The sequence below is a fragment of the Melanerpes formicivorus genome, unplaced genomic scaffold, assembly GCF_026170545.1.
Source record: "Melanerpes formicivorus ecotype bairdi unplaced genomic scaffold, bMelFor1.0.p_v2 SCAF_16, whole genome shotgun sequence".
NCBI classification, from domain to species: Eukaryota; Metazoa; Chordata; class Aves; order Piciformes; family Picidae; genus Melanerpes; species Melanerpes formicivorus.
In genome coordinates, this window is record NW_027142368.1 from 2,033,487 (window position 1) to 2,053,117 (window position 19,631).

The 19,631-nt window shown below is 47.7% G+C and overlaps 1 protein-coding gene across 13 annotated transcripts in view; it reads left to right on the forward strand.

Annotated features, from left to right (window-relative positions):
- BRSK2 (BR serine/threonine kinase 2) overlaps positions 1-19,419 on the forward strand; it is a 419,371-nt gene extending 399,952 nt beyond the window's left edge. For 6 of the 13 annotated variants that reach the window (XM_068147787.1, XM_068147795.1, XM_068147788.1 and 3 more), the window contains 2 exons: positions 4,268-4,315; positions 18,276-19,378. In XM_068147787.1, coding sequence (XP_068003888.1) covers positions 4,268-4,315; positions 18,276-18,499 — 272 coding nt within the window. In that variant the 3' untranslated portion in view covers positions 18,500-19,378. Of the gene's footprint in view, positions 1-4,267; positions 4,316-18,275 lie in introns of all 13 variants that reach the window. The other 7 variants (XM_068147789.1, XM_068147793.1, XM_068147798.1 and 4 more) reach the window with 4 other exon arrangements.
- Positions 19,420-19,631: the final 212 nt, after the last annotated feature.

Here is a 19,631-nt window from a genome sequence, read left to right on the forward strand (position 1 = left end):
AAAGCTTTGCCAGGGTACTGATCTGTGAGTTCTGGGTGTTCATCTTTAAGGCTCACAGGAGCTGTAGGTTGGCTAATTTGCTACCAAGAAGAGAGGAAATGAATACATTAGTAAGGAACTTGGAGTTTCCAAATGCATGAAGGGTTTTATCAGCAAGACAAGAAAAGGGGGCAAGTGAAGTGCCTTGCAAGGTAAACCTCCAGCTGCAGACCCAAACCAGGGCTGGGCAAATGCCAGTTTGGAATTGGACTGCAAGTCAGCTTTATGCAGGGCTCATCCTGGTGCCAGGTTTGTCTTGTTTCTTGCACTCTTGATCTCTTCCTGCTCTCATAGTGTCTGGGACAATCACTTCACCCTGCCATCACCTGTAGAAGCTGTTGTGTAATGCCTGGCTGGATGGGCAGAGAACTGGTTTTTTTGCTAAACAGCTTTAGTATTCTTACTGAGCAGCCTTCATTAAAATTAACTGAGTAGTCCTAAAATCAAGCCTGTAGGGATGGGGGGAAAACAGTCCAGGCTCTCCTGGGTTTTGCTAGAAGGACAATGAATTTCAAATAAGCACCCAAGCCCTGGGGAATTCCCATCTAAATGATCACTGCCGTGGACCAGAGGAGCTGCTGCCCCCCTCAGCACCATCTCCCTTCATGGGAGTGTTTACTGGGGACTGTGAGCATCTGGCAGGAGGTGCTCAGTGCTGTCTGGGACCTAGCCCTGAATTTGCAGATCTCAGAGGAGCAGCTCTTTGGGTGAGATTTCCTGGGCTGGGATAAGTTTCAGTCTCAGAGGTATCAGAAGCATCACAAAGCAGGCAGCCTGCTTGTGCAGTGTATGTGGGGCAGAAACACAGCAGCTAAAGAAAAAGGGAGCTCAGGAAAGAAACTGCAGCAGAACACCAGGAGGTTTTTAATGGATTCAGAGCTTGTTTGGCCTTTCAAAGGAAGGTCTGGTTTCAACCAAAGCCTTTGACATCTGTTAATGAACTGAACTTGGTGTCATATATGAAAGAGTCTTGCTCAAATCCAAAGTGTGAGTGACTGCCAGCACTCTGTGTGAAACAAGAACTTGCCTTGTCATCAGAAGGGTTGGGATCTGACACTGACACTGTAGTTTAATTAGAAAATTAACCAGCACACTACAAATGCTGTTACCTGACCCATCAGTGCTTCTCAGACAGCTGAAGGCCTCCAGACCCTGGCTTTAGTCACCTGGATCCCCCAGTCCCTGGGTGATGGAGAATTACCCACGAGCAGAAGCTGACTGCCAAGACTCTGAGGCTTTCTAATCAGAAGGAAAAAATCTACTTTAAAATGATGAAATATATTCTCCCAGAGAGTATTTCCTAAAGCAGATGTTAAAATAGGATAGAAATGGAAGAAGCATTAAAGCAATTATTCTAACAGAGAAGCTGAAGGCTTATTCACTCTGGGAGTCTTTCAGGCAATGCAGTGTGAGCTACTGGGTTCTGGCGTGCTCATGTTTGCAGTGCCTTAGGAATGGGGGGAAAACAACTTGATTGTACCTTGGAAAGGCACTCAAAATAATCCCTGTGCAGTTCCTGGGACTGGCCTTGGCAATAGAGAGAATGCAAATGATAGTTGTGCACAAGTGTTGTAAGAAAGACAAATTGGGTTTATTAGTCTTGCTTTGATGTTTTCCCACAGCCTTCCATTCAAGAAAGGGTTTGTGGCTTTTCCTAGCCATCAAAAGCAGCTCTAGAACCTGCCAAGTGTAGTTTCTCACAGGCAAAAATGGGTTGCAGATGTTCTGCTGTCACAAAGCCTGTGCTGCAAGCTGGTTTTCATGTGGTAGATCTGTCCAGTTTGCATTCTGTAGCACTGCAATGAAAAGAATGGAATTAACCAGGTTGGAAAAGACCTTCGAGGTCATCAAGTCCAACCTATCACCCAACACTATCAACTAAACCATGGCACCAAGTGTCTCATCCAGTCTTGTTTTAAACACCTCCAGTGATGGTGACTGCACCACCTCCCTGGGCAGACCATTCCAATGGCCAATCTCTCTTGCTGGGAACAATTTCTTCCTAACATCCAGCCTAAACCTCCCCTGGCACAGCTTGAGACTGTGTCCTCTTGTTCTGGTGCTGGTTGCCTGGGAGAAGAGACCAACCCCCTCCTGGCTACAGCCTCCCTTCAGGTAGTTGTAGAGAGCAGTAAGGTCTGCCCTGAGCCTCCTCTTCTCCAGGCTAAGCAACCCCAGCTCCCTCAGCCTCTCCTCACACAATGAATATGTGCAGCCCTGGTACACCATTACTTTTAAATGGAACCCTGAAAAGTGCTGTGCTGACTTCAGAGGACTCAGGAGAAGGAGAGAATTCTGAGGCATGAACTTCAGGCAGGAAACATGATTATTTGTAATTTGTTAACATTTTAGGAGAGTCTTAGTAAAGCAGCCACATCATTTACATCCTCTGGCCCTATATCCAAATCCTCCCCTTTTGTTTCCACGCTGCTAGTCACTGTCTGGCCAGTCTGGATACACCTGAGAGGAGAATTCCTGGTGTTGGAGGTGATGTTGGAGCCTTTCCTTGCTCTCCTGTGGTTTTTTTTCAAAGCCCCAGTTCTGCTGATGTGTGAGCTCTGAGCTCTGCCACTGCAGGTCTGGATTACACTGTGTTACCCCAAGGAGTAGCTGACTCAGCGGGCTGGACAGGAGCCACTTCAAAGGCAGGAGACAACAAACTTCTCCAAGTTGCTAAAGAAAAAACCATTATACAAGCTCATGACTGTGACTTTCTGCTTGTTAGCTCAGTCAGCAGCTGTAGGCACTTCTTAAACCTGCTAGGCATCTTCAGGGGCAAATGTATTTGGGGAGCTTAATCTGCCTTCACTCAGACTAGCCAAAGAAATTCCAAAGCAGGTAAACTCCTGCCCTTTCTGCCCCCTCTGATTCCTGCTCTTCAATCCTCTCTTCTCCTTCACCTCCTTCCTTTTCCCCCTTTGTCTTGGTCTTGGCCCTTTCTGAGAGATCTTCCATGGGTATCATCTCCCACTGAGCCTGCCTCTAACCATGGGGATGGAGAGCACAGAACTGCTGCCTAGGTGCTTTGGCCAGCGTTACTGGGCCAAGACCCTGCCCTCTCTACTCCGTGCTTTCCCAGATGATCTACACACCACAGGCCTGGCTGCATCAGGAAAAAAATACGTATCCATGCTCTTCTGGCATGGGGCCAGCTTTCCCAAGCACATCCAGCATCCCTCCCCCCTTTTCTGAAGGACTTTTCTCAGTATTTAAGGGGAGGAATGCAAAAATTACTCTTCCCTCTCTCCTGCAGGTTTTCCAGCAGTCAGGGAGGAGTTAGACCTTCCCAGCAGTCAGGGATTTTCAGCATATGTCCAAGAAGCCATATCTTGAATGCTCAAGTGTTCACTGAGAGGCCAAGAGGAGATGTGAGACTGAACTGAGTGCTTTCACTGTTAGCCACTTGCTCAGCAGCGAGTGCTCCACGTTGCCCAGCGCTCATGAACATGATGATTGAGGTCCCAAATGCAATGGAATCCTGGCTAGCAGCAGCAGGTTCCACGTGGAAGTGTCCAGCTGGGCTGGTCCTTTCTGCTTTAAAGCTGATGCACAGAGCTCCTTCTCCTTATCACAGTTAAGGGAGAAGCACTCAGAGGCTGTGGCCAGGGGAGCTATATATGAAGTGGACATGCCTCAGGGCCAGATTCTGCCACCCTTTGCAGAAGTAATTCTGTTGCCTTTGAGAGCAAGAGGAGTAAGAGCCTATATGTGAATGAGAGAGGCAGAGTTACGTAGGGAGCTTGGGCATTGCCCTTGGGGGTCTCAAAGATGGTTTTGAGCTGTGTAAGAAGCTGTCTTCTTCCATGTCCCGTAGCCAGTGCTGTGCTTCCTCCCTCTCTCCAGGTTTTGGGGATCACAGATCAGCTGGCCAGGCAGTTCTTGGCTGTTGCAGGCTAGCTTGCAAAGCTGGCCAGGTGAAACAAGGCTTTTAGTTTGCTAATGTGGTGGCAGAATGCTTCCCAGATCCCAGGTATTTGCCTGTAGCTAGGATGAAGAGGTGAGTGGAGCAGCGGGGCTGAAGCCCTGTCCCCTCCCAGTCACAGGGCTGGGTTTGCGCTGGCTGACAGTGGGTGGCAGAATCTGGCCTGGGTTGTGTGAAGACCAAGATGTGTTTATGTTTCCTGCTTCAGGTAATGATGTGCTAAGTTACTACTTTATGCACAGAGGTATGGAAACCTTTTTTTTATGTTTCTCCCTCCCTCCCTCCTCTTTCCGTTCTATGATCCAGACACCACTAACTGTATGGAGTTGATGACTGGCAGACTTTCCAAATGTGGTAAGAACCTCCTTCCCTTCTGCCTTTTCTCCTTCCCCAGCCCCTGCTGAGCAACATAACAATGCGCCGGCCTGTCCCTCCCACCTCTTCCCCTCCCCTCTCCCTGCTCCCCCCACGCTCTTCTCAAGTCTCCCCACCCCCTAACAGCCCAGAATGTCTTTCACCGACCCGGTGGGCACAAGCACCTTCCCCTAACTCTGTTCCTCCCCATCCATGCACGGATGCACAGGCTCCACCACGGCTTTCCCCTTCATAGCACAAGTGTGTGGTGTTGCACTTGAGATTCCCCTTCCCCCTCACTGTGACCCAGGCCAGTGGTTTTCTTTTTCCTTCCCTGTTGTGTTTTTTCCCCTCTTTGATTTACTTGCTGCCTTTGACTCATGATTCTTCAGTCCCTTTTCTGCAGTGAATGCTGCCCTACTAGCTGCTGGCTCCCCTGGGTTCCTGCTGTTTATTGAGACAGGATTGCTATGTTATTGAATTCCACTTTGCATCCACCCCCTTCTTCCCCAGATATCCTTGGGGTAAGGCTCTTTGGAGTCTTGCATGGGGCACACCTCCTGTTATCTGTCAGGCACTTGGCTAGTGTTAAACGGTCCCAGTTCCAGCCCAGTCTTGGGGAAGGGTGTTGTGTCTCCAGCTAGAGGAGTAGTGAACCTACTGGAGATTCAGAATGTTGTCTTATTACTTATGTCTCAGAATCATAGAATTGTTTAGCTTGGAAAAGACCTTGAAAAATCATGGAATGCATTGGGTTGAAAGGGACCTCTAAAGCTCATCCAGTCCAACCTGCCTGCAGTGAGCAGCAGCATCTGCAACTACAGGAGATTGCTCAGAGCTCCATCAAGTTTGACCTTGAATGTGTTCAGGGGTGGGACCTCTACCATGTCCCTGGGCAGCCTGTTCCAGTGTTCCATCACCCTCATAGTGAAGAGCTTCTTCCTAATGCCCAATCTGAATCTGCCCTTCTCTGGTTTAAAGCCATTGCCCCTTATGCTGTGGCTATCAGCCCTTGTGAAAAGTCCCTCCCCAGCTTTCTTGTAGCCTCCTTCACTACTGGGAGGCTGCTCTAAGACTTCCCGGGAGCCTTCTCTTCTCCAGGCTGAACAACCCCAACTCTCTCCACCTGTCTTCATAGGAGACAGGTGATCATTTTTGTGGCCCTCCTCTGGACCAGCTCCATCAGGTCCATGTCCTTCTTGTGTTGAGATCATCAAATCCAGTCCCTAACCCAGCACTGCCAGGCCACCACTAAACCATGTCCCTCAGCACCACAGCTACACAGCTTTTAAACAGAAAGATTCTGTGCAGGAGAACTCTGTTCTCTTTAGATCTCCATTCTGGTGTCTAGGCTGAATTCAGAGATCTCTCTGAAAGGGAACATGAGCTGTTGGGTAAGCAATCACTGAGCTCTCCAGCTGGACCTGCCAGTCCTGCCTCATCTCTTTGTAAAGGAAGATTGTTCTGGAGTTGTTCTGGAGTCTGGAACAGCAAAGGGAAGTTGTCACAGTGGAGATAGTATTAGGGTGATGTATGTGTGACAGAGGGCAGATTTTTGGCTCTCATGGCATTTCTTCCTTTGCTCTGTAAGGAGCTTTTTGGATTCCCTACCTGAGTTGTCTGGGTTATACCATTTCTGATCTCCTCATGAAGGCTGATTGAAGTTGCAGGCAAACCCCCAGCATCGGATAGCAAATCTCTCTTCTCCCTCAGTCTTTTCCTTCTTCCTCAGATCTGGCATTCACATGATAAGAAAGTATGGCAATGCTGATTCTCCTGATTGCTCACAAGTGACCTGAGCTGTGCAGATAACCAGCCAGTACTCTGGGCTCTCTAAGGAACATCACCACTCACTCCCAGTTCAGGCAGACCCCCCAGCTGCCCCTGTCAGCATCAGTCCAACAGGGGACAAAGAGGACAAGGTGAAAGCCAGCAGGGAGACTGCTTTTGGGCAGCTACAGCACAGACAGAATACAAATATGTCTCCAGGGGAGAGAAGGGATGGGTTATAGGGGGTTAATGGAGCTGCTGTGCTCACAGAATCAGCAGTGATGACTGCACCAGGCTGAATTCCACTGTCCTAGGGGAGTGAAGAGCTATTTCATGGGCAGGAGAGCTCAGCCATGCCTGAGACAGGGAATGATGCCAGCATGTAGCCTCTTATTGGCAAACTGTCCTCTATGGCTTTGAGGACAGGGAACCCCCTGTGAAGCTAACACACTGTTCATCTAGTAACAACAAATAGAGTAAGAATGATAGCATTGTTTGGGTTGGAAAAGCCCTCTAAAATCATCAAGTCCAACCATCAGCCTAACACCACCATGGCCATTAAACCATGTCCCCAAGTGCCATGGCCACAGGTTTCTTGAACACCTCCAGGGATGGGGACTCCACCCCCTCCCTGGGCAGCCTGTTCCAATCCCTGACCCCTCTTGCAGCAAAGACATTTTCCCTAATACCCAGAGAAAAACTATGCTATGTGGGTTTTTTTTACCTCATTGTTGCTCTCTACTCTAAGAGTGAGCACAGGGAGTCATGTTTGCAAAAGAGGTAACTCTGGAGTAGGAAGAGCTCATCAGATGCTTTGTGCCTGGCACAGATGTGTCAAAGCTCTGGTGGGAATGAGGGATATCTTTTCACCCACTGTAAACCATTGGATGTTGTCATTAACAGCAAGACTAAATTTATTTAGTCCTTCAAGATGTTTCTGAGTGTAGTGGTGTCTTCCTACTGCTTCTGAGGCCTCTGGTTCCAGACACAGAATACAGAACTAACCAGGCTGCAAAAGACCTCAGAGACCATCAAGTCCAACCTATCACCCAACACCATCTAATCAACTAAACCACGGCACCATCCAGTCTTGTTTTAAACACCTCCAGTGACGGTGACTCCACCACCTCCCTGGGCAGCACATTCCCATGGCCAATCCCTCTTGCTGGGAAGAACTTCTTCCTAACATCCAGCCTGAACCTCCCCTGGTGCAGCTTGAGACTGTGTCCTCTTATTCTGGTGCTGGTTATTCTGGCTGGGAGGTGAGAAGGGCAACAAAGGGAGGAGAGAAGGGCAACAAAGTTGGGGAGGGGTTTGGAGCACAGCCCTGTGAGGAGAGTCTGAGGGAGCTGGGGTTGCTTAGCCTGGAGAAGAGGAGGCTCAGGGGAGACCTTCTTGCTGTCTACAACTCCCTGAAGGGAGGTTGTAGTCAGGTGGGGGTTGGTCTCTTCTCCCAGGCAACTAGCACCAGAACAAGAGGACACAGTCTCAGGCTGTGCCAGGGGAGGTTTAGGCTGGATGTTAGGAAGAAGGTCTTCATAGAAATATTGCCCATTGAAATGTGCTGCCCAGGGAGGTGGTGGAGTCACCATCACTGGAGGTGTTTAGGAAGAGACTGGATGGGGTGCTTGATGCCATGGTTTAGTTGATTAGATGGTGTTGTGTGATAGGTTGGACTCGATGATCTTGAAGGTCTCTTCCAACCTGGTTAATTCTATTCTGTTCTATTCACAGAGAGAGTTGTTAGCCCTTGGAATGTGCTGCCCAGGGAGATGGTGGAGTCACCATCCCTGGAGGTGTCCAAAAAGGGATTGGATGTGGCACTTGGAGCCATGGTTTAGTTAGTCAGGAGGTGTTGGGTGACAGGTTGGACTTGATGATCTTTGAGGCCTTTCCAACCTTATTGGTTCTATGATTCTATGATCTGTCTGAGAAGTGACTGTGCATAGCCATTGGCCACTGAGCACCAGGTGAACGCTGACCAGCAGAGGTGTGCTGTAGGAGCTGCCAATATCCACATGATGTAACAGCTGCTGGATCAGCCCTGCCTCTGACCACCAGGGAACTGCTGCCAGCCCTTTATGTTGCACAACAGAAGGAAAGCATTTGGCTCATCACAAAGTTGGAATGCACGTTGGGGCAGAGCTCTTCTCTTTTCCATTTCCACCCTCTGCAGCAGTGGAATGGGCATTTCTTAGTCTTCCTTTAGTCAGAAAGACTCAACTGGTTTCCATGAAGCCTTTCCTATCTGTTCAGAAGATTAGGTTTACCTTGTAGAAGCTAAACCCTTCCCATTGCTAATGCAGCTGTGCCCTGCAAAGCGCCTGTGGGAGCGATACCTCCCGGCTTAGCTGCTCTGTTCCCTCTGTGTGTTCAGAGCCAAAGCAGTTTAGTGACAAATAAGCTCCACCACTTCATGTGCAGCTGTTAAGCCTTGTAAAATCAACACAGCTGTAAAAGAAGAAGCTGGATTCTCTTTTTCTTTTGAGGCAGGATGGAGAGGACTGTTTATTACCATCTACCCTGGTATTTATGTCTCTCTCACCAAGGAGCAGGTTGTGAGTGAGGAGCAGGTTGTACAATTGGCAGTGAGCTTCTCATAAGTTCTGCAGGGCAGAAAAATCAAGATAACACACAAAGTGGAAGACCCTCCAGCTTCAAGCCCAAAGCTGAGGCTTGGAAAGCAAGTGCCATTGTAGATGGGGTATGTTAGGTCTGAGGTACACACCACAGAGAAACCCATGGTGATATTTCAGTGGTCCTTGTTCAGGAAAGGCTAACCTTTACAAACCTTAGTGGTTTTAAGTCCTCTAAATGCTGGTAGGAGAGCTTCTTTGGGTTATTGGCTGGTAGTAAAGCCTTTGATAGCTCCTCTCCCCTGCCATCCCCAGTGTTTCAGAGTCCTCAGTATGTTTCACTGAGGAGCTCTGCAAAGCCTGCCTTGCTCTTGACTTTACTTTCAAGAGACACCAAGGGAGCCTGGGAACTGCCCAGTCTCCATGCTGTAGCTGTCTAGGGATGAGTTTTCTTTCCAAGTGAGACAATCTGTGCTTGTTTGCCATCCCTCATGACGTTCCATCTCAGTGGCACTTAGTGGATCTAGGTGATGATGAGAGGAGGAAAAGGCTAGTAGGTGTAACTATTGCAGCTCCAGTGTGTTAGGCACTGCACAAGCAAAGGCTCCTGCAGAGTCTTAGACCATAAGCCCGTGACAACAGGCTGGCCAGCAGACCTTTGTGTTCGTTCATCAGTGTCCTGTGTTGCCACTTAAAATGTGAAACTTTCATTCCTAGCACCACTGACACAGAATCACAGAATCATAGCATTGTCAGGGTTGGAAGGGACCCCAAGGATCATCCAGTTCCAAATCCTCTGCCATGGGCAGGGACACCTCACTCTGGAGCCGGTTGCTCACAGCCACATTCAGCCTGGCATTAAAAACCTCCAGGGATGAGGCTTCCACCACCTCCCTGGGCAACCTGTGCCAGTGTCTCACCACCCTCATGGTGAAGAACTTATTTCTAACATCTAATCTAAATCTCCTCTTCTCTAGCTTGGATTCATTACCTCCAGTCCTATCACTACCCCACAGCCTAAAAATTGCCTCCCCAGCTTTCTTGTAGCTCCCTTTAGATACTGGAAGGCCATAATTAGGTCTCCTTGCAGCCTTCTCTTCTCCAAGCTGAACAACCCCAACTCTCTCAGCCTGTCTTCACAGGAGAGGTGACTCCAGCCCTCTGCTCATCCTCATGGCCCTTCTCTGGACACTTAGACAAAAAGCTTTACGAATCCTTGTGTGTACCAGTGGCTGTCAACAAAGTGATCTGATCAAAGCAGAAGCACAGCAAATCCATTTGCCTTTCATATCTTTCCAATGTATCTCAGTCAAATCTCTTGCTTCCAGTGTTCAGGACTTGACAGAGCTTCCTATTCAGAGCCATCTGACCTTGTCCCCCGTGGCCAATCATCCTCAATGCAACTTCACTGCAGTAAAGGCTTCTCTTCCTAGCTCCTTGCAGTCACAGTTTGATTCATCTAGGCATAAGGCCATGTCAGTACCATCCCAAGGTACCTGAGAAATTAGGGGACATTTTGCAGTTTAAAACTTGTTACATCCCATTTGGGTTGCCATTGCAGCATGTGGCTCTGTGAGGGCTAATTTCCAGGCTGTTGGTAGCAGCAGCTATCTGGATCTGGTGCTCTGGGATGTGATCCTGATCTGCACTGGCATTCATCAGAGTGATCCTGCTTCTCATGAAGTAGCTGTTTGAGGAAAGAGGAGGTTGGTGATTTGCATTTATCAAGTCATAACTGGTGACAGAAACACTGAGGCTGAAACCTAGGGAAAAAAAATGTGCACTGCCCTCCCAGCTGAAAGTCCCCTCTCACCGGTGTTCTACTGAGAGGTAGTCAGAGCAGGATGGCTTTTCTTTTGTGCTGGCTGCATGGCTGATTCTTCTGCCTCAATTGTGACCCAAATGAGAGACCAAAGGAAGATGACCCCCCTGAAGGATCACATATTCATTCATAAGGGGTGGATCATGACTTATAAGCCAGATTTTCCAAAGAGTTGCAGCCAGGTTTCCCAGTTACCCTTAGCCAGCTCTCCTCTGTCATCCCAATGGATGGCTGACTGCCCCCATGCTGTAGTCACAGCTCTTCCTTCTCATGTTCTGTTGGGGAGACATTTCTTTTCCAGCTCATGACTGATGTCTTTTGCACCATAGAAGGCAGCAACAAAAGTGGCAGCTTGGCACTAAAGGTGGATCCAGATGTGCCAAGCTATTTGGTACACATCAGGTCCTATCATAGAATCACAGAATGGCTCAGGCTGGAAGGGACCTCAGAGATCATCTACTCCAAATCCCTGCCATGAGCAGGGACACCTCTTAACTAGACTCAGCTGCTAAAGGTCTAATCCAGCCTGGCCTAGAACACCTCAGGGAAGAAACATTCACAATCTCCCTGGGCAACCTATTCCAGAGTCCCACCCCTCTCATACTGAAGAACTTCTTTCTAAGATTCACCCTAGCCCTACTCTCCCTCAGCTTCAAACCATTCCCTCTTGTCCTGTCTCTAGACACCCATATGACAAATCCTTCTGTAGCCTTCCTGTAGGATGCCATCAGGTATTGGAAAGCAGCTCTAAGGTCCCCTGGGGTCTTCTCTCCAGGAGCAATAACCCCAGCTCCCTCAGCCTATCCTCATAGCAGAGGTGCCCCAGCCCTGCCTTGACAGCTATGGGTAGATTTTCACTGTCCAATGCAAGATATTTTGCTCTGTCTCTGTCATGATACCTAACAGAGACAACAGATCTCCCTCAGTTAAGGTCACAGTGCTTTATTTATGGCAGGCAGTGCTTCAGGACACTCCATGTGAATATTTGTACTAAGCTGAATGTGAGATGGCCTCCCCTGGCAATGAAATTGTGATTTGAAGGGACTGACTGGGAGGAAATGAGGAGGCAACATTTCACCAGCATGCACAGGGTGCCTCTCTCTTTAGGAACAGGTCAGAGAACTTAAAACCCATAAGATTATACTTGAACATCCATCTGTCAGGAAAGAACAAAATCATATTACTGAGTGCCAACACATTCCTGACATTTTTATAGACAAAAAAATTGGAAGGAAGCAGCTGAAGCCTCATAAGAGGATGGGAAGCAGCACTGTGATCATCTGCTGCGGCTTTCCGAGTGTAGGTCGTCAGCTTCCCCTCTCAGCACACACTTGTGCAGGCAGAGCTTTGCAAAAGGACAGGCAGATACAAAGAATTCTTGGGCTGAGTCCTCTCCCAGAACAGCATGATTCCACAACAGAATCTGGCACCTCTTCATCCCTCCACTCTCCTTGCCTGCTCTTCCAGTGCCACCAGCTGTCCAAAGGGATGTATGAATCCCTGCTCTCCGGCAGCCTGTCTCCTTTCCTGAGGGTTAGGTGGTGCTGCTGGACTGGCCATAGCTGTTCATCACTCGGGGGCACATTTGGGTTTTGATTAATGACTTGTGCCCCAGATCTGCAGAAGGTAGCAGCAAGGCAATGTGCCTCATCTCTTTGGGTCTTGGCTGCCTGTCTTCACCATTCTCTAGCTCATTACCCAAGAGCTACCTGTCTCAGTTACGTCACCTGTGACAGGAGAGGCTGACCTGGATCTCAGGATCTTCTCTGGGTGTGTTTGAGAGAGGGAGAGAAAAGGCAGAGGCAGAATGAGCAGCTGGATGCATCTGGCTTGTCACAGACATTGGGTCACCCTCCTGCAGAGGAGATGGGCTGGTGTAGGGCAGTAAGAACACGGATGGGTTGTAGATCATTTCAATGTCAGCTTGGCTGGTCAGCTCTGCCCAGGTGTGTAGCCACTGAAAGTTTCCACCTTCTGCTGGTAGGATGGACACCTGTGCTAACAGTGTGAGGTATCGGAACAGTTCCTCCCAGCAGCCTGTTTCTGCAAGCACTGCTTTCACAGGCTCACAGGATGTTAGGGGTTAGAAGGGACCTCTGGAGATCATCGAGTCCCACCCCCCTGCCAGAGCAGGAATTCCCCTGCCAGAGCTGGGCTGCTTTCAGTTGTTGTTTCACTGGCAGAGCCTAAGGGCTCTGGAAAATAAGCTCTGTGGCTAGCTTTGGTAGTTACTTTACCATCCCCATCTGCACTTCAGGTGTCCTCCCAAGAAACTGGAGTTGTTCTCTGGACACTCTACCTCTATTTTCTACTCCTAGTCTGAAACAAAATCCAAACAACTGCCCCATCAGGTAACCTACTGGGGAAAACAAGAAATGGGAAAACCTGTTCTGGTCAGTTGGTTGTGTCTGTTTATGAACCCAGTGAAAACCACATCCCTGTCTCTGGAGAGCTTTCCTGACTTCCTGTGTTGTTAGACAAGTACCTGTCTTGGGATTTCTGCAGTCTCACTTCTAGGATGGGTTTACAGACTAGGAGGAAGCTCTGTATGATGGCCTCCAGCAAGACTCCAGCAAGGAGCAATAAACTCTTTCTGTAGCCTTCAGTAGCTGGTGAGCTCGTGGAGGTACCTCTCATTTGTATTTGTGCAATACCTAAGCTAGGAGCTCTTCAGTCTGGAGGAAAACCCCTACATGAAATTACAGCTAAATAGAGAGGAATTGGCCACTTTGATCTTTCTGCTTTCCCTTTCACTGTGTGTACTCCCGGAGTGGGTTCCTCCTGGAGTGGCTTCTGTACGTTAAGTCTCCTGGTTTGGAAGGCAGAAGGGACTCTGCCAACAGAAGCCAAGCAAAAGAGCTAAAATTCCTGGTCTTAAGAAGAAAAGAGGGCTAGGAGACTGTCAGTGTATCAAAATGGGTTTGAAAGGGAGTGGATTATCACCCATCAAGAGTGTTTCACTGGGTTTTGTGAAAGGAGTTGGGTTTTTGTTGCGTGATTCAGCAAAGCCACAGCTACTATCAAAATACAGAGCAAGCTGGGGATGGAAAAGACAAAGGGTAAAGAGAAAAGAATGGGTAAAGGAAGAAGAACTCAGCAGCAGAGGCAGGCCGTAGACAGAAAGGATGTGAAAGCAACCAGGGAAGGAGTATGGGAAGTCAGGTTGGCTAAGGCTGCCTTTGTCTCCAGTGGAGACCTATTTTTTTCCCATTCACTTTCTCCCCAAGCCTAAGCTAAAAATGCAGAAACACAAAATTTCTCAGGCTATACAGAAAGGAGAGGCAGAGGCTAATCCCACGGATGGCAGATTTGTTTTGTGCAGCTCCCTGTTCAGCACCAGAAGGATTAGTGTATTAAAAATACATAGAAGTGAGAGAGGGTTTCACAGGAGAAGGAAGTGCCTCAGGGTTAGCTTCCATTAAGTCAATGGGAATGTTGCTATTTGCTTCAATGGAAAGAGAACCAGGCCCTGTCTTAAAACGTTACAAGCCAGCAGGCTCTAGTCAGTGTCGGAAGCCTCCAGGCTTGCCCTGACGCTGCATGTTCACCACCTCCTGTCATTCTCCTGGGGAGGACTCTGAAGGTCTTTGCAAGGTCAGGGCAAAGTTTTTGTGAGGTCAGGGTCTTTGCAAGGTGCATCCTTTCCTGGTGTCACTTCTGGTGCCTGGAGTGAATCACCTCGTTTTCTCTTTCCTCTCTTACCTTGGTGATGCACTCCCACTTTGTGTCTCAAACTTGTGTCACCTCTGGTCAACGTCAGCCAGGCTTTCTGAGAAGAGCAGAGGAAATACAGAGGACAGTGGGGGCTGACACAAGCCACCTACTCAGCTTCCTTTTTTGGTGTCTGTCTCCAGCCCCCTTTCTTCCTTTCAGTGCCTGCTGTATTCAAAATGCATTACAGCTGTAACTTCTTTGCTGCTCTTCAGCCGTGACAGTGCAGCAGACAGGTGCCACAAGCCAGTGCCTTCCCCACGAAGATATTTCCCTAGCATCCCTTCAATACATAACCCTTTCATAAGCTTCAGTGCTTGTTTTCAAACCCATTCCCCTTCCCCATCTTGCAGCATTCAGCTCCTTGGTCTAACTCAAAAAATGCACACATCCATCTCCTCCTAACAGATGTGAACCCAACGCTCTGAGCCCCCACCCTGCTGCTGATCCTTCCCACGGTTTCTCACCCTTGCTACCCTTCATGCCTTCTTTGCTCTGTGTTGATGAACAGTTTTGCTCTCAAGGGGAGCCAATGTCTTAGCTACAGATGCATGAAACACTGGGAAAGTTGTGAAGACTCAGTGAGCCAAACCTTCATCCCAGCCTAGAGGAAATGGGATGGGGATGTCACCTCACTTTCCAAAGCGAGAGGCAGCCTTTCTGAGGTCCCCAGATGGACTTACAGGTGTAAGAGCCTAGGAACAATTTCACACTGATGCTAGGAGTGGAGGAGTGCTGAAAAATCTATTCTAATCCATCACCACCTGCACTTCCAAGTCTTGTTTTATGGGATGTATAAGCACAAAGGGGAACAAGAACTGAGAAGAGCACCACCACGCTCCACTTCCATGCTTCCAGTGCAGCTGCCCCATGTTTGCCTGCCTCCAGAGGAAAATGTGAGGACTCTTTGTCTATCCAAAGACCAGCATCTAGAGCAGCCCAGGTGTGGGCTAACACACTGCCACATAGACAACATCAAGGCAGCAATTGCATTGCTTGCTGTAGGATCAGTTCTTTCTTGCCTGCAGGACAGGAGAGTGGCATTAGCTGGTGTTTAATTACAAGCCTACCAAAGGCAGAGGAAGGAAAGGGTTAGTCAAATGGCCTATTTTATTTTTACAGGAGCTCTCTTTAAACATCCCTAAGGATTTCTTACCTCCCATTAAAATTTTACCTGAAAATGCTGATTGTTAGGAATCCAGCAGTGATACAGGCAAAGAAAAGCAGACTGTTAAATACTTTTGCTGCAATAAATCTCCAGGCACTTGCACGCCAGTAGGGCACGGGGAGGAGAAAGGGTGGATGAAAACAGGGGCTGCATATTTTAATAGGATGATTAAAAAATCCTGTGTCAGGACTCAGCAAGCACCAGATATATCAATATAATCCTAAAAATGTTGTATTGCTCCACTCTTGCAAGTTGTACTGCTGTCTGCTGTTGCTGTCTACGTGCAAACAAAAGAACTCCCCCGATTCCTGCAGAGCCCTGCTTACTCTGCCCTCTTCTTTCCCTCTAAGCTTGTTGAATAAACTGCTCAGCTGAACAACTAGAGATATTCCCCTCCCCTTTTCTCCCAACCTAGCAGTCTTTCCCTCTCCAGCATTTTTTTCAGTGCTCTTTTTCATTCTCTCTGCTGACTCCATTTGCTTATGACGATGAGGAGTCCAAAGCCACATTAAGGACCAGATCTGCCCACATTCCTGCATTCAAGGCTGAGTGTTTGCTTGGTTGTTTTCCCTCCTTTCTTTTCACTGCAAAAGAGTAGCCACTCAAACAAAGGAAAACAAAAATAGAGATGAGTCTGAGCACAGAATATGCCCACAAACCTGAAACAGGTTTAGGGAGGCTTAGGGAACTCTCTGAAATAGAAGTCATAGATGTGGAGCAGACTGCCTCCTCCCAAAGCATTTTCGTGCAGGGGGAGCTCACAGAGATCTGACTCCAAAATCTCTGAGGGTTTGGTGTCCCTTCTCTTCTTAGGCAGACACTGAGCCATGTGCTTTGTCTGGCTCTTTCTTTGGGCCCATCACTAAGACTTCAGTTAGGTGAATGATGCCCTTCCAGAAGCTGGAATGATGCCCTTGCAAAAAGCCATTTGCCTGTGGCATTGGTGTAACAGAACGAATGGACAGACCCAGGGCCAGCAGTAAGTTAACCACAGAGCAGTAAGCAGAGGTAGACAAGGAATGAATGAGATCAACAAGGCTGAGGCCCTTCACTGTGTGTGCCAGCCATTTGATTTTCCTCAATGCCTGTTGACCTGCAGAGCAAAGCAGTAGCTACCTGGCTAGTGTGGAGCAGGAAAAAAAAGAGGGACACCTTCAGTTTTGCAGGATACAAATACAAATTCCCTCTCTCTTTCTATAAGAGCAGTTGATATGTGTCTGGCATTTTCCATTAGAGAGTAAGAAAGCACTCAGCAAGCTCTTCACCCAAGTTACTGTGGCCAAAAAGTACTTGCCTGCTGCAGTAACTGGTTTGCTTATGTTTGTGATGGAGGTGAAGAGAAGGATAATATGACCCAGCCACCACTGTCCACCAGCTGTGGAGAAATGGCAATCTCTGCTCTGAAGAAACCTTTTTGCTCCCAACTGATTGTTCCCATCTCAGGGATGAGAGATTCCACTCTTCACAGCATTGGAGAGCAGATGCAAGGAGCTCCTCCTAGGAGCTGGAGAATGAAATTACTTAGGTGGGACATCAGTGATCCGAATTTGTAAGGATGAGGGAGCCAACAGTCCCAATGCTGAAGAAAGCATCATGGGGGGTTAATGGTCGTGAACAGGCATCACCTCTGTGATGTTAAAGCAACCCACAGTTTCCATGTTTAGAGAATTTTGAGTGACCCTCCTATGCCTGAACAGGATTAATGCCTCAATACAAGAAAATGAAAAGGGACTAGAAATGGCCCCTAACAGGCTGCTTCTCCAGTAGTGGCTGGTCCCTTCCCCTTGGTAGCACCCCCAGAGCCTTTCCTTGGGTATGGCCTATGTCATTCTCTGACACAGGGCTCTATGAACAACACAATGATGCTGCTTGGAGTTCCAGTGGTGTGAAAGTTTGTACTTCTGCACACAGTGCCCAGCCCGTGTTGAAACTGCAGCCTGCTCCAGTGACTGCCCTGAGGAGATAACTGTTCTGCACCCCAGTCTGGCTCCTAACTCTGCTGGAGCGAGTATCAGTGTCATGGAGGCTGTGCTATAAAGAGAATATGAATTCAGGATGATGAGGAAGTAGTTCTTGACCTTGGTAGGTCCCAGAAATAGTTAGATGAATGACAGCCTGCTTCGAAAATGCATTCAGCACCTTCATTTCCTGGTTCCTGCTGTAAGAAGGATCTGAAGGTCCTTAGGCGCTTGCAAGTACCAGCCACAGGCTGTGCATGCAGATGGCAATGCTCCTGTCAGCCATAGCTCCCTGTCAAATGCTCTTTGCCTTGGAGCACTCAGGTGCTTAAGGCTTAGTGGCCAAAGAGTGGACAAGGAGGTACTCAGAAAGATAGCTTCGTGCCTAGTGTGGCAAGAGAGCTCAGCACCGCTGCAAAGCAGAGCAGCCATTGGTGAGCACCTGCAGATCCCCCTGAGGGTAACAGCAGCGCTCAGAAGGGATCTGCCTGCATCCAGCATCACATCCACTGACGTTCCAGTGTGGAGTGGCCAAGTGCCTGCCAGAAACAGCCTGCACCGAGGCACTGTGTCCTCCTGCTAGGTGACATAGCTCTGCCCCCTCCCTCAGGAGAAAACCAGGACCTTCCCCCGAGGTGCTTTATGCTCCCAGCCTCTTTATTTCTGTAGGTGTCCCATCCTAAACACTCTTCCTCTTCCTGCTCATTGTCTTCATCCCCCACACACCCCCACGCACGTGGCTCTGGATCTCCTCATCATGTTCTTCTCGTTAAAAACCCCATTGTTCATTTGTTTGTTTGTTCTCTCTCTTTCTCTCCTCTTTCTCTCTCTCTTTCCCTCTCTCCCTCTCTCTCTCTTTTTTTTTTTTTATTTGTTTGTTTTGTTTTGTTTCTTTCTTCCTCCCTTCCTTCCTTTCTTTCTTTCTTTTTTTGTCTCCTCTGTTTTGTGTACCCAGGCAGCCCATTGAGTAACTTCTTTGACGTAATTAAACAACTTTTTTCAGACGAGAAGAACGGGCAGGTGAGCCACCCCCCCGGCACGCCAACCAAGCATAGCGCAAACAGCAAGCGGAGCGATTCCGGTTCTAATGACTATGGGTCTAGAGGAGACAATAAGTACCCTGCTGGCAAAGACAAAGCAAAGATGGTCTCATCAGTCGGCCTACAAGACCAACCTTAAATAACCACATTAATAAATAAATAACTAAAAGGAAAGCAAAGCAAAAAGAAAACAAAACCGAAACAGGTTAAAATAACTTAGGGGGAACAACAACAAAAAAAGAACAGAGAAACAAAGCAGAACAAAACAAAAACAGGAAAGCAAGAAAGAATGAAAAGAATATTCCTTTAGCAAGCTAGCCTCTAAACTTAGAAGGATGTATATACCTTGCCACAACAGTACAAAACTGTCTATAGACAACTTTTGTATGAAGGAATGACTGTACATATATACATATATATATTTATATATGATATATAATATATATCTCAGAAACAAACACACACACAGACACACACACAGACACACACACAGACACACAGACACACACAACAACAACAACACAAAAAAAAAAAGGACAAACAAAACCAGAAAACCCTGAAAGAGTGAAAAGAAAAGAAAGAAAAGAACAAAAGGTAGCACAGATGACAAAACCCAACTGGGTTGTGGTTTGTTTGTTTTTTTTTTAATATGAGTTCTTTGTTGTGGTTTATTATTATTTATTTTCCTCCCCCCCTTTTTTTTTGGCTGGTTTTTTTTGCCTTTTTTTTTTTCCTCTCTTTTCCTTTTCCTTCCTGAATTTTGTTTGGTTTTTATTGTTTATTTGTTTTTTAACGATTTTAATGATTTTAATGATTTTTACTATTTAATTTTGAACACAATTCTTTTTTGGGTTGTTGTTGTTGTGGTCGTTTTCTTTTTGGTTCTGTTTTCTTGTTCCGTTGATGCTCTCTCTGTGTTTCTGACGACACCGCTTGTTTCCGCTCTGCTACCAGGAATTATCCCGAAAAGTTAACATGTCAGCCACGGCTTCACCTTCTGTGCTCTGCGGACACTTGTTGACGGAAGGCAACCGATGTAGACTGTCCAAGGACCAGTCCTGTTTGAGGTTCCCAGCCTCCCCTCTCCCTTCACGAAGTGGGCTTCTCCCCCACTTCGCCCCCAACACCTCCCCAGTGCACGCCTTTTTTTCCTCTTTTTCTTCCTTTTCTTTTGGTTTTTTTTTTCCCCTCCTCTTTTTTTCTTCTTCTTTGTTTTTTTCGTGGTTTTGTTGTTGGTTTGGGTGTTTTGGTTTTTTTTCTTTTTCCTTTTT